This window comes from Copadichromis virginalis, linkage group LG9 (genome assembly GCF_057382275.1).
Source record: "Copadichromis virginalis isolate Kocher_CV1m ecotype Utaka linkage group LG9, C_Virginalis_male_GT1.1, whole genome shotgun sequence".
In the NCBI taxonomy this organism is placed as follows: Eukaryota; Metazoa; Chordata; class Actinopteri; order Cichliformes; family Cichlidae; genus Copadichromis; species Copadichromis virginalis.
Window position 1 is genome coordinate 6,132,251 of NC_140626.1, and position 14,240 is coordinate 6,146,490.

Below are 14,240 nucleotides of genomic sequence, written 5' to 3' on the forward strand. Positions count from 1 at the left end.
TATCAAACTGACCATCACCTCTTTGTGAAAGTTTACCAACGTATAAGAGACAGACGTGTCCCAATTCAGCGGCTAAATCCTTCAAATGATACTGTATACAAATGATGCAGTCTCCATAGATCAGAAATGGTGAACCAAAGAAAGGTTTCCTATTGCATCGTTTAAAAGTTGTGAAAGCTAAGGTCGGCCAATGGCACTGCTCATGCTGTGAAACTCGTTATAGCTTGTTATAGCTTATACTGTAAAACGTTGAAAATGAGCTCAATATTAAATATTGAAATACTGTGAAATACATTATTGAAACATAATGTGAATCTAAAAACATCAGGTATAACCATAACAGCAAAACCATAACATGGATCCGTGTAGTCATTTTCTTTAAATTAGACAACACTATTGCAAAGCAGGGAAATTTCACCGAGCTTCAGCTGTGTATTGACGTCTGGCATCTGGACCCTGTCAACCAGAAATAAAGACGCAAATGAGGGACCACAATGGAGACACGGGTTTCTCTTTTATGACATACACTATGTTGCCAAAACAAGCCATTCACTTTTTTCCTTTTTTTTTTATATATAGCACTAAATCAGTTGCCTCAATGACCTTGTCTTCCACAGGGAGGTAAAGACCCTACAATATTAGAAAACAGAGAAATCCTAACAACCAGCTGTGACCCCCTATGAGCAATTGCATTGGCAACAGTGGGAGGGAAAACCCCCCATTTAACAACATGAAACATCTGGCAGAACCAGGGTCAAGGAGGGGTGGCCATCTGCTGCGACTGGGTGGGGATGAGGGGAGGAACACAGGCCAAAGACACGCTGTGGAAGAGAACCAGAGATTACAAATAACTAATGATTAAATGCAGAGAGGTGTATAAGGATGACACAGAGAGTGAGAAATGTAAAGAAGTGAAGAAACAGAGGCTAACAGAGCATCTTTTGTAACCTTCACAAGTGCTGTTTTTGTACTGTGATGAATTTGGAATTCAGATTGAAACTCTTCAAAAGAAAAAACGTTCCTTTCCATCCGATCAGTGTTTTACAACTACTCTGTGAAGAATGTCTGAGATAAAAGGAAGGTTGGAGATTGGCCTAAGACAGGTGATGGCTTTTTCAGGAATGTTTTCAATTAAAGCCACCCTAAAGGCATACATAGGTTTTTGATCATATTTAATATTAAAGCATTAATTAATTGTTGGACATTTTGGTCTAATAGAACTTGAACAGCTTGAATGGCTTGAATGAAGCAGTAACTGAAATTACTCAGAAAGATCAACTGGAGAGAACAGTTTAAATAAATATCAATAGGATTTAAAGTAGCTGTATAATGACATGTCTTTGGGATGTTATACAGTTTACTCTAATGGGTAAACTTTTATTTATGAAGAAATTCATGATTATTAATGTTAAAGGAATGCTTGGCTCAACAACTTTGTCTGCCTGGCTGCAGTGATGAAAAAAACCTGCAGTATTTTTCATTTTCTTAGTCAGATTTTCCAACTGGAATCTTGCTTCAGGATGGTAGCAGTGCACATAAACAGGAGTAAAACTTAAACTTTTACTCTGTACTACCACTGTTGTCTTGCACAGAGAACTGACTCTACAAATAAAAATAAACCAACAACAGGTGTTATACAAGATTGCTTACCAAGAGCAAAACAAATTCTATCTTTCCTCACTTTTACTACTGGAGCAGCTTCCAAGCGCTGTCGACTCAGGAGTCGTGTCACTCTTGGCTCTGACATCCAACTTCAGAGGTAAATGGATGGCAGCATTAACATCTCCAAAGTTGACCCACAGACGTTTGAAGTACCCACAACAGGTCAGGGATGACTTGTTGCCAAGTGGAGGAATTAAAGTATCTTTGGGTCCTGTTCATGAGTAAGGAGGAAGACTGATAGACTGATTGGTGCAGCAATGGAGAAGTTTGACAAATTCATTGCTAACCGGGTCAGGGCAGAACCAGGACATGTGAGATTCACCCATGTGAATCTGGCATTACAGAAATACCATACTGAGAGATCCCCACTGATCATTGCTCTCTTTGTTTCGTGTTATATACAGATCACTCCCCCTGATATGCAGTCTTGCATTAGTCCTGTGCAGAGCCTACACTTTGCAGAATATTGTTTACATGTTGTAGCTGTTTGCTGTCAGCAGGGGGGTTGTGTCACAAACAACTGCAGTGTTGCCAACTCCTCAGTAAGAAAAATCCCCATTGGCTGTCCTAAAAGTTGCTAGAAATCGCAAGATGACGTCATCCCTAAGTTGCCTAATTGGTTATGCTTATGTAATTGTAACCTACTGTTGGATACAGAAATAACATCGTGAAGGAGACATGAAGTGAGTTAAAAAAAAATCCCACTCTAAATGCATTTAGAATATATTTAGAACTACACATTAAATTTATTTTAGCAATTATTGGTTTTTTTTATGTCACACTTCCAACCGTCTTCCTTTGTCCGGGCTTGGGACCGGCAAAAGTGACCCGAAATAGATACGTGTGTGTGTGTGTGTTTTAAGTAGTTTTAAACTATGTGAGCCACAAAAAGTAACAGTAAAAGAACTGACTGCGTTACAGTCAGGGCGGGAGCAGCGGCTTCGCTCATGCGCGATTCATTTGCCAGTTTGGACGCGTAGGTGTGAACATCTCCTCCTGCTCTGACAGCACCTGGGGCAGGGGTCGGCAACCCGCGGCTCCGGAGCCGCATGCGGCTCTTTAGTCTTTATTTTGCGGCTCCGGGTGGTTTGGGAAAATAAATTAGAAGTATTTAGCTGAAGTGTATTTTATTTGTGTTTAGTTCTTTTTTTTAACTTGTAGTTCTAAATTGGAAGATTATTGTGATTTTGAAATATAAAAATAAAATTATATCTTATTATTTTTTCATCGCTCAAAATAAGCGTCACACTCGCGGAAGCCGGTGTACCCGCCGAAACGCCGTGCATTTATCGAGACTTTCAACCCCAGGTAGGCCAATTATGGATCTTCGGATCCTCATTATGTCAGCAGCTGTTCTCCACTGTGAACTATGTTAAAAACAAACACCGCTCACGCCTCACAGATGTCCTGCGTAAAGATGAAAGCCCCGATTTGCAGACGCTGTGAACAGAGGTTCGGGACCATAAGTCTTACTGTAAACATATCGATGATTTCATGAGCATGCTTTTCAGCATCTCTTTATTGACCCCTTTTCACACACGGTTGCTGTAGCTTTTCAACAGCAGAGAGGGCACAGACTTTAAGGCAGCGAGGCGTGATTGCGGGTCCCGCTCAGGTGCGTCCGCCTCCCCTGCAGCGGCGCTGCAGACCACGCCCCGCCACACACATTAACCAGGTAAAATACATATTTAGGCAGAATTTTGCAAATATCTATTTTTTTTTTTAGCATCGTCGTGCTTTTTTTCCAATTATTTTTTAAAAGTCAGGTCAAGGCTCCAAAAGCCCAAAGACGATATAAGGGTGGCGGCTCACAACAGTTTTTGTTTGCTACATGGATCATTTTAGTTCAGCTGGGTGTCTTTCCTTTGGTTATATTTCTTTAAGAGTTCAAAATGTGTTAATTACATGAATAAAATGTAATTTCCTCTGTAGCACTTCATGGATTTCATAAGCAACACACCTAAGTTGTTCTGTGGATTCTTTTAAAAAGCAGTTAAAAACTTTTCTGTTCAAACAAGCCTTTTGTTGATCTACGTATTTTATATTCTTTACATTATTTACATTTGATCTTTTACATTGTGTATAATGTCTATTGATCGTATTGTTTATTTTAATATTTGTGTACAGCGCTTTGTGACTGCCTGTCTGTGAAAAGCGCTTAATAAATAAACTTTACCTACTTAGTTGTTCACACAAAGCATAAAGGTAAAAAAAACAAAACAATATATACAGTGGTATCTTCATTTTAGATTTCAAAAAGTATTTGCGGCTCCCAGTGTTTTCTTTTGCGTGGAAACCGGGTCCAAGTGGCTGTTTGGGTGTTAAAGGTTGCAGACCCCTGACCTGGGGGGACTATCTGCCGCCTGTGAGCGCTTTGGCGAGGTGCCCACAGCAGCACCCGCTGCTTGTTGAGAGTAAGAGCGATACGTGGTTTCAAAGTCGTCATAAGTCTTGAAACGTGTTGTCCTCGGCAATGGATAATGGCTGAAAATAAAAACAGGTATCACTTTAGCCTGCTCCTAGTTTTATCAATTCTGCACTCTGCTTTGCAGTCCTCGATATCACTGAAATGCAGCCAGAAGCTGCTATTTTACGTTTTTGTCCGCTTCTTCACTTTTTCCCGACAGGCTCCCCCGTCTGTCTGTGTACCTGGCCTGTACCACTACACTTGCTATTTTAAAACATCTGCCGCCCTTTCTTTCACATCATGTCTTATCACCAATGGTGATGAGAGGGCTTACAGGGAGGAGGTCAGCGCCCTGACCCACTGGTGTCAAGACAACCATCTCACCCTCAACATCGCAAAGACAAAGGAGTTGATAGTGGACTTCCGGAGGTGCAGAGAAGTACACACCCCCATCACCATCAACGGCGCTGCTGTGGAGAGAGTGAGCAGCTTCCGGTTCCTTGGTGTACATCTGGCTGAGGATCTTACGTGGTCAGTACACACAAACAAAACAGTGAAGAAGGCGCAGCAGCGCCTCTTCTTTCTCAGGAGACTGAAAAGATTCGGCATGAGCCCCCGCATCCTCAGGACCTTCTATCACTGTGCCATTGAGAGCATCCTCACTGGATGCATCACCACCTGGTATGGCAACAGCACCGCCTACAACTGCAAAGCTCTCCAGCGAGTAGTGCGGTGCTCTGAACGGATAATTGGAGGTGAGCTTCCCTCCCTCCAAGACATCTACAGGAAGCGCTGCCTGAGGAAAGCGGGGAGGATCATCAAGGACTCCAGTCACCCCAGCCATAAACTGTTCAGACTGCTTCCATCAGGAAGGAGGTTCTGCAGCATCCGGTCCCGTACCAGCAGACTGAGAGACAGCTTTTTCCATCAGGCCATCAGACTGCTGAACACGTCATAGACACCTCAGCTTCACTACTGGAACTTTAACATTATGCACTCCATACTGTACAGTAATGCCACTGTTTTGCACATATTCAACTCTGTATATTTTTATATATTTTATTTATTGTTTACTCTATTTAATTTGTAAAATATGTGTACACACACACACACACACACACACACACACACACACACACACACACACACACACACACATAGAAAATATTTAGTATACACATCCAGGAATGCATATACTATTATATATTGTACATATATTTATTAGTTTCAGATGTAGCCATTCTTGTATTTTGCTTGTTTACATTATTGTATTTTGCACAACTCTGTTGCTTGTGAAGCTCGCACACAAGAATTTCACTCACATGTGCTGTACCAATGTACCTGCACATGTGATGTGACAATAAAAGTGATTTGATTTGATAATGGTACGATCGCAGTCTGTCTTTGCATGCGATTGACCGCGTGGTTGTGCCCATCAAAGTAAAGTGCTTTCAACTGGATTCTCAGCAGGGCTGAAGAATCAGCTCCAACATACTGATGGGACATTAATAGCTGAGATATGAAATTCGTTTGACGCCACTTTAATAGAATAAACTAGAATTACTCTCAAATTACTCTCCCATCAACCTGCCCTGGGTCGTACCCCCACCGATCACTCTGTTACCTCTGGGATAGATTGGACCCTCCACCTAAGTGAATTAGATAAGTATTTACAAAAATGGGTAGATGGAAAAGGATGGCCTCAGCAGATGTCTAAACATAAAATGCTACTTAGATTACAGACGGATGACTCCTCCTTTTTAATGATGAGCTTAAATACAAAATGTGCCTTTACTCAAAAACTCAAACTGATCACCAGGAATGTGTTTCTTCTGTGGTTTAATTACTGTTCATGTTTACAGGCAGAAGTTACTGAAGTTTCTCTGCTTAGAAAATAAAAAGTATGAATATGTTAGTTTTAAGATGAACTTTAATCATTCAAGTTTGGACTACAGAGACTCAAAATCCACAGGAATAATCAGCAGAGACATTCACACTACACAGCCCATCAATCAATGATACTGCTCTGTGACATAATCCGGCATGCTTTCTGGCCACTGCTAGGAAGCGGGGCATGAGTTAGGGGTTACTCCCAACAGGAAGTGAGCAGAACTCAGATCAAGGGTCTTGGTCAGGTGGGACTTCAAGAGCTGCAGGTTCCTTAGACAACCTCTGAAGCTGGAGCTCAATGACAGGCAGTTCTGTTTGACACCAGCTACAGCAGAGAGATGGACAGGTTAGAATTATTTTTAGGTGTGTTCATCTTTTTTTAAATTCTGTTTATGTTCAAAGGGTCTTACCTGGATATCCTCCCAGGAAGACAGGGTTATTAGTTTCAGCAGAGGTGGATTGTGGGTAAGGGTTTGCAGTGGTGTAAGTTCGCTCATCTACAGTTAGGCTGAGGGCATGTTTGGTTTTTTGGGCCAGCAGGCGGTGCCACTGCCCATCACATAGCATCTGGCCACCAGAACGCACTGACACTCGACCTGCCCCATTATTCACGTTGAAAACCACCTGAGGAGAAAAACAGATACACCTTTATTTACGCAAATAAAACTTCATTTGCATATTTAAAACTTAGTTTGCACAATCCTTTTCTATACATCTATTACTTTAGTCAAAAACCAAGAATAACAGAAGCTCTGATGTTACTGCAGCTATTAGAAAGATACCGTGAAAACGTGGCAACTTGCTCAGTTAGATCATTAAATCCCTGGGGTGTAGGCCTATTACTGTTTACATAATGCATAGAATGGAATATCTCTGCTCACCTGTCCATTGATCATCTCCAGTCCCACAGCATCGACTTTTGCACTGCTGATTCCCAGGAGCACTCCTTCTGATTGACTTGTTTGAAACTCCAGAGAGACTGTCATGTCAGAGCCAACCTTATAGCCATCATGGACTGCAGATGGAAACAGCATGTAATCAGATCATAGCTTAATCACGGTTAGAGACAGCTATCCAACACCTGTCTAGTATGTGACGTGCAGCTAGTTCCACACGTTTTTGGACAATGCCACTTTTTTTTCAGTTTTGCCTCTGCACACAAAAATAGTGTTCATTGCCGGAGGAGGAGAATAGTGTAGAGCATGACGTTAAAGTGCAAACTGCATTATGCTGCTAACACAACCTCAGTGCTAGCATGTCATCTGTGCAAAACCCACCCCAGCAGCCACACCCTGAACTTCAACAGGTAACAAAAAGCAGTGATGAGCAGTCAGGCGGCAGCCCGTTTCTACCTGTTCAGGTTTCTGAAGTACAATCAATGTGCTGACTGCTTTAAAGTCTCTGTGTTCTGGTTTTTGTCTTTACTTTCTACTGTCGAGTTTGAGTTCATACCCAGAAAATAAGTCATGTGTGTCCTAATTAGAATAGGGATTTGTGTTGGCCTCAGGTTTATATTGGTTATTTACCAATATAAACAATGCGTTTCAGGTCATTTTACAGAAAAACACAAAAGTAATGTAACCCATAACAATGCTTTTGATATGCTTCTTAGCAATGATGAAGCTAATGAGAACCCAATTAAAACGGATAAGAAATCGAATCGATAAGTGATATTTGCAGTGGAATCAGTGTCGCTAAATTCTTATCAATTGCCATCCGTAGACAGAAGTCAACAAAAATGGATGCTAATTCTCAAGTGGACCTCTGTGTTTTTGCAGTTGGTGGATTGCTGTAACTTGACAACAATTAGCAACGGTCTGTGCACTCCACCTATACAGTTTATGAAAATGTGCTTTCATTTGTTCATATCTCGGTACACCCATCATCCAAACATTATAACTCTTGCTCCAACTACCTAAAAACAGGCTCTCAAAATTGTGGCCCAATAAGGAAGCAGCCAAAAGTAACTTCTCATATGAACTATAGGCAAAAGCTGTACAGACTATAGGCTGTCAAAAGTCCTTCTATACTAATCAGACCGATCAGTCTGCATCTCATCTTCAGCGCAGATGATTTTGTCTACAAGTTTGACTTACTCATTTCAGCGTATCCGCTTCCATTAAAGTAACTTCCTATCTGGTCTCTGGTGAAACAGGATGTGACACCATGTTGTGACGCCGGCTTAGACACATCCAACATGACACCATTCAGACTGATGGACCGAACACAGCCTGGAAAACTGCTGGTATCCTGAGAACCAAACAGGAAGAAAGACAGGGGGAGACACATGGGAGCAGAAAGGGGGAGAGATTTCCAATAGAGTCAGAATACCTGTGAGTTTCAAAAATGTGCGCAAAGAAAATCTGTCTACATATTAATTCTTAGCGCAAAAATTTCTTCCTGTGAAATCAGGACACTCGTGCAAAAGATGTTCAATAACTCAAGAGTTTCTCTTCTAGGTACATAAAATGCTTTTTTAAAACATCAAATAAAATGATTTGATGTATTTGGGGTAATAATGTTTGTGTCTTTTGTGTTTAACGGTGAAAAAATGAAAAACAATCATACTCCGATTCTCCTGCTGGTCATAGTGTGAGGTGTTCCTCCTAGGAAAACTTTGTTGGCCACATCCAGCTGATTTCCTTTGACTGAGATGGATTCAGTTTTCAAACTGTTGACAGACACTGACATCAACCGCCGGCCCACCTCTGCAACCACCTGAGACACGGTGAACACCACAGCATTCAAACAAAGCTATTTTTGTCTTAACACCAAAACCTCAAACACAGGTTGAAATTTACAGAGTTTGACATTGATGCGTCTACAGTGCCTCGTGTCCAATTAACTCACAGTGTGCCACTCTCCATTGTTAACAGCTACAGATGAGGTGATCGAGGCCGGGCCTTTCCCCAAATCAGCTGACATCATCAGCCTGCCCCCCTTTAGGCTGAGGACAACAAAGTCCATCTGCTTGGAGTCGGAGAGAAGGAGGATCAACCCGTCCAGGGCCCAGCTTCGAACTAACAACCTCACCGACACACTGAGGAAGGGAACAGACACAGTAGTGAAGACAAGAGTGAGACACAAACACACCACAGCAGTGTCGGAGATGGAGTGTTATACAAAGATGAAGTGACCTGTCCCCTGTGTGACCCGAGAGTTGCCTCTGTTGCTATGGAAACTCACCTCTTTCTGACTGTGCTTGGGTTGATAATGAAGGTCATGTGACTGTTTCTGGACAAGCCAAACTGAACTGATGACGGCACAAAGGTTAACTCCCCATCTGATGCACACTGCATCACACACATAAATCAAAAACCAATAATCAATAAAAACGGACATATTGATTAAATTAATCAATTAAAATGAATGCACTGAGAATAGGTGATAATGAATATAGTAATTACCGTTAGACCTTCAGGTGACAGGGCACCAAACTGTGTGGGCTGAGGTAGAGGTAAATGAGTAGGGTCTGCAGTTACGTTTACATCCTGGTCATCAGGAAGGAGCACATCCCCAAGCTTCTCCTCCAAGACGCATTTGTCAAACTTCACCCCCTCATATCTCAGAGCTCCTGAAAGGTCAACAAGCCTGCACAGAGCCACAAAATCAAAACTGTTGTTGTCCGAACTCCTTTGGAGAACACAGTCTATGAAGGCTCTTACATGAGATGGTCTAGTCCAAGGAGACCTTAGTCCTTGTAATGCAAAGCACCGCACCTGACTCCTAGGTAACACTGACAGCAGCAGATAACAATCAGGAACCGCCCTAAAATAATTTTACCATTAGAGCCATAAATCCCATTTATTCTTTTTTGACTTAAGGAAATTTGCTTCTGCTGCTGGTGTCTGATGTACAATACTATGCAAAAGTCTTGAGCCAATCCCCATTTCTTTATATTTGGTATGAAAAATTACTGAAACTTGCAAACAATTATGGAAATACAGTATAAAGGGTCAAAAAAGAATTTTAAAGTCAGTATTTAGTATGACCAGCTTTATTCTTTAGCACATCCTAAACTCTCTTTGGTATGATTTCCTGTAAGTTCTTTAAGTAGTGTTCAAGAAAAGCTCTCCAGGCTTTTTGAGGGACATTCTTGGCAAAACAACCTCTTCTGAAGGTCGCAAATTGTAGATCTAATAGTCAGGGGAAACTGCCTGATATTTCAACTACCCAACTGGCTTTAAAAGGTTTGGGATCTAAATCAGCCTTTGAATAGTTTGGAAATGAACGCTTTGATTTCTTTGATTGAAAAAGCAGTGGTGTCAGAAAACAGAGACACATCTGTAAACTGCATTTTCAGGAGCCTTCAGATGGGTGCATTCAAAGAAGCTTTTGGCAGGCATTGGAAATATGCAGTCGTTGAATTGGGACACAACTTGGATGTGTAAAACACTTACGCTCTGCCAACTGCCAGGTGTTGGATGCAGCCTTTGAACAACCTAGATATTTTCTGCAATCTGATTGGTAGACGGGCGTCATCAGCTGAAGGCAGCCCACCAATAAATAGAGAGGCTGGAGACAGCCGAGAAAATACACCCGGCAACAGGGACACAAGCTTCTTATGTTCCTCATCAATCTGCACTGAGAGCGACCTGAAAGACAGTTAAGGCCAGACAGGTGAGATGTGAGAAGAAGCATAAAAGTTAGCATGTTATGCTAATACTTACTTTTTGTTGATGGTAATGATCACAGAATGTTTCATTCTGTCACTGAAGGATCCTCCATCAGGCTTTATCACAGTTACCTTACGTGTGGCTCCGCCCACCTCTCCAAGCTCCACCTCCAATGCTCCCGAGACTAGGTGAACAGATAGGAAGTACTGCACATACAGACACATAGAAAAATTCAGGTTGCAGTGTCACCCACATAGCTTTGTTAGTTCAAATAGACTTGGTATACATGTGACCTAAATCAGTCTCACCTGTTTGTGTGAGCGGTCATTACTGAAAGCAGCCAGCAGGACCCCTGATTGGTTGTTGGAGGAGAAGGAGAAGAGCAACTCTGCTTCTTGACCAAACGATGGTGGAGTGATCTGAACATAGCCTCCAGCCAATAGGGACACACTTCGCACCGCCTGGTCAATACATTAATCAGTCAAACAACTAACCTGTAAATCAATCAAGCTGTTATCCTACGAGTGTGATCAGTGTTCATTACAAATTAACAAAAGTGACCTCAAAGCACTTTAAAATCTAAGATATTTATAGTACAATATTAGAGAGAAAACCCGAAAAATTAGACAATACCCTACGAGCAGTACTTGGCAAGAGTTAAAGGGCAGCAATAACTCGCTTTTAACAGGAAGTGACCTGAGAGAACCAGGCTCAGGATAGTTGGAGCATTTTACAACAACTGGTTGAGGGATTTAGGGGAGACACAAGGGCAAAACACCAACCATGGAGGGGAGAAATACAAATTTAATTTCGCAGTAGTTGTATGGTTCAGGAGTGAAACGAGGAGAGTAGAAACAAATGCCCAGTGCATCATCAGTAGTTTGAGCCTGAATGGTTCAAGGATACCTGTTCCAGTGTTAACTAATAGTTATTTCAAAAAGAGAATCCAAAGTCTAATCCTATGGAGGGTGTCTGTGTCCTGAATCTAAACTTGGATTTTGTTCTACAGCTTTGACAGCTGAAGGCTCTGCTTCCCTGCATACCGAGAGCCAAGTACTAAAGTACTCTATCTGGATAATATGATACTAAGACTTTAAGATATGATGAGGTCTGATCAAGACTTCATATGTGAGAAGAAAATTTAAAATTCAATTACAAGGAGCCAATGAAGAGAAGCTAAAATAAATATGAGCTTTCTCTCACTGCTTTGTCCAACCTCAAAGTAACAAAGGCAGAGGATAGTGGGAAGGAAACAGTCAGGAACAAACCTCCTGCAGAACCAGGCTCGAGGAGGGGCAGCCATCTGCCATGACCTGCTGGTGGTGATAGAAAGTTCTACATATTTGTTTTATATGTGTATTGAAGGACAAAAACAACTCCAAGGTTCTTCACAGTAGTACTGGAAGCCAATGAAACAACTGTTGGACAGTTATTTTATTTCATACTTCAGAAAAATTAAAATCAGTTTTGTCTAAATTTACAAGCTGAAAATTACTTGTCATCCAAGGACTTTAGTTCAGTGGATTATTGTGCATTATTATATGTATCAGTACATGCATTTATTAAAACGTGTATATTAGTATATTATTAGCTTGGATCTCAAAAGAGACTTGAGATGAATAGAGATGGAGTCAGGCAGGGCGACAGATATAGTCAATGTAGTATTATGTGCAGCCTTGAGGAAAATTAATTAAACCTTGTGATTCAATAGAATGTAGAAACAATTTTAGCAACAACAACTAATAAATAAAAAAATAATAATTTTCTTTTTCAGTCTCTTGCGTGATTGTGGATTAATTTTGCCCTATTATTCCTTCAGTTCGTGGAGGTTTGTGGGTTTGTTTAAGGTTCTGCCATAGTGTTTCAATCAGGTTCTGGAGTTTCACTGGTCACTTAGTTATGCTGCTGTATTCAGCGGATTACTATATTTTTTCTGACTATATAGGGGCTTGTCTGATTCTTGGGGATTCTTTCAAAAATGTGAGATAAAGACCCTGCAATAGCACTGTGAGTCCAGTATTGTTGTGAATTGGTGCTATATACAGAAAACTGAATCTAAATCAATTCAACTGAACAGATTTCCTGGCATGCTTGGGAATCATTGTCCTGTTGTATGACCCAGTTCGGACCAAGCTTAACTGTTGTGGAAACGGCCTCATATTTGACTCAAGAATACAGAGGAGTTCATGGTAGACTTGATGACTGGAAGGTGCCCAGGTCCTCTTACTGCAAAAGCAAACTAATCACTCCTATGCTACCATGCTTGACAGTTGCTATGAGTTGTGTGTCCTGATTTTCTGTGTTGGTCTTTACCAAACATCGTACTGTGAATTATTGGCAGACATCTCCACTTTGGTCTTGTCTGTCCAAATTTGTAATTCAGTTTCAATTATTTAGTGCAGAAATCACAACTGGTGCTTTATATTCTAATATAAAGACCCTGCAATAATCCTGAGAAAACCCCAACAATCAGATGATGTCCTGTTAGTGAGCAAGAAAAACTCTTCCAACAAGTAGAAGTGGGATAACTGGGGCTTGTATAGTCTGAGCTTACCTTGAGTATGCAGCCTTTCCTGACACCATGTGCATCCCTTAGCAGGTCAAAGTTGGACCGAGCAATCTCCACATTTTTTATACACCCCACGTAAGACCGGGATGCTACTTGTCGCCTAGCAACCAGAGAGATGGCATTCACAGGTGATAACACGGTTCTGGCTATATTATAATCACCTTTGTCTTCAAAAACTCACCTGATTGGTCTGGAAGCAGGAAATCCACCAATGAAGATAGGGTCAAGATCAGAGCGGTTCAGATCAGAGGCCTTTCCAGGAGAGTCCGCTTCCAACACTTCCTTCTCCGATGACTGGTCAGCTGCCATTATGGACAAGTAACCTGGCCACACAGAAAAATGTGAAATAACATTTAGCAGTGTGGACACGGAAGCAGCAGCACGAGTATTACTAGGAGTAATAGTAGTACCTTTGCGTTTGTTCCTCTGCAGTGTGATTTTGTACCACACTCCAGTGTTGTACTTCCTGTTGGAGGTCAGCATCAGAGCACCAGAGCCAAGGTCAAAGGTCAAACGAATACGCCCCTCCACCAACTCCATGGACAGGAAGTCTCTCTGTCGATGACAGAAAGTGAGGTATGTGTATGTTTCCTTAAAAATAAGAAGCCCAGCAAAGACTGTAAATGTGTGTGTCGTACAGTGTTGTTGGAGGCCAAGTACAGCAACAATCCGACTGGAGACAGAGTTTTAAACTGCAAAACGATTAACGTGGAAGTAGACCGCAGAGACTTCTGGACCACTGAATAGCCAGATCCATCAAAGTGAAAGGAAGTTTCCTCTGCTTGGGGACTGTGAGTGACACAAAATACAAGTCAGAATTTGCATAAGGAATGTGCAGATTTAGCAAACTGTGTGTAACGTGTTTGTGTTGCGTCCATGTAAGTGCTGTGTACACGTAAATATGTTAAAACTTGTGTGAGTACCTGCTGAAGCAGCCGCCACACTCTCCCTCTGTATGGTCATAGTTCCAGAGTCCAATGTTCTGCTCATTCAGTGAAACTTCACCCAGGCAGCCCTGGAAGGTGGTCGATCGCAGTGCCGCAGGCCGCTGAAATCAAACACACCGAGTTAGCCCTTCTTCACCTGCACACAGACG

General features: G+C 41.7%; 1 protein-coding gene across 1 annotated transcript in view; it reads right to left on the reverse strand.

Annotated features, from left to right (window-relative positions):
* Nucleotides 1-5,891: 5,891 nt before the first annotated feature.
* The window catches only part of lama1 (laminin, alpha 1), a 33,534-nt gene continuing 25,185 nt past the window's right edge, over nt 5,892-14,240 (reverse strand). The window contains exons 49-64 of the mRNA XM_085469309.1: nt 14,068-14,192; nt 13,783-13,933; nt 13,555-13,699; nt 13,326-13,467; nt 13,130-13,244; nt 10,884-11,036; nt 10,630-10,781; nt 10,360-10,554; nt 9,367-9,550; nt 9,146-9,252; nt 8,810-8,999; nt 8,528-8,677; nt 8,056-8,209; nt 6,841-6,974; nt 6,370-6,583; nt 5,892-6,284 (exon numbers count right to left, since the gene is read on the reverse strand). Coding sequence (XP_085325435.1) covers nt 6,130-6,284; nt 6,370-6,583; nt 6,841-6,974; nt 8,056-8,209; nt 8,528-8,677; nt 8,810-8,999; nt 9,146-9,252; nt 9,367-9,550; nt 10,360-10,554; nt 10,630-10,781; nt 10,884-11,036; nt 13,130-13,244; nt 13,326-13,467; nt 13,555-13,699; nt 13,783-13,933; nt 14,068-14,192 — 2,466 coding nt within the window. The 3' untranslated portion in view covers nt 5,892-6,129. The remainder of the gene's footprint in view (nt 6,285-6,369; nt 6,584-6,840; nt 6,975-8,055; nt 8,210-8,527; nt 8,678-8,809; nt 9,000-9,145; nt 9,253-9,366; nt 9,551-10,359; nt 10,555-10,629; nt 10,782-10,883; nt 11,037-13,129; nt 13,245-13,325; nt 13,468-13,554; nt 13,700-13,782; nt 13,934-14,067; nt 14,193-14,240) is intronic.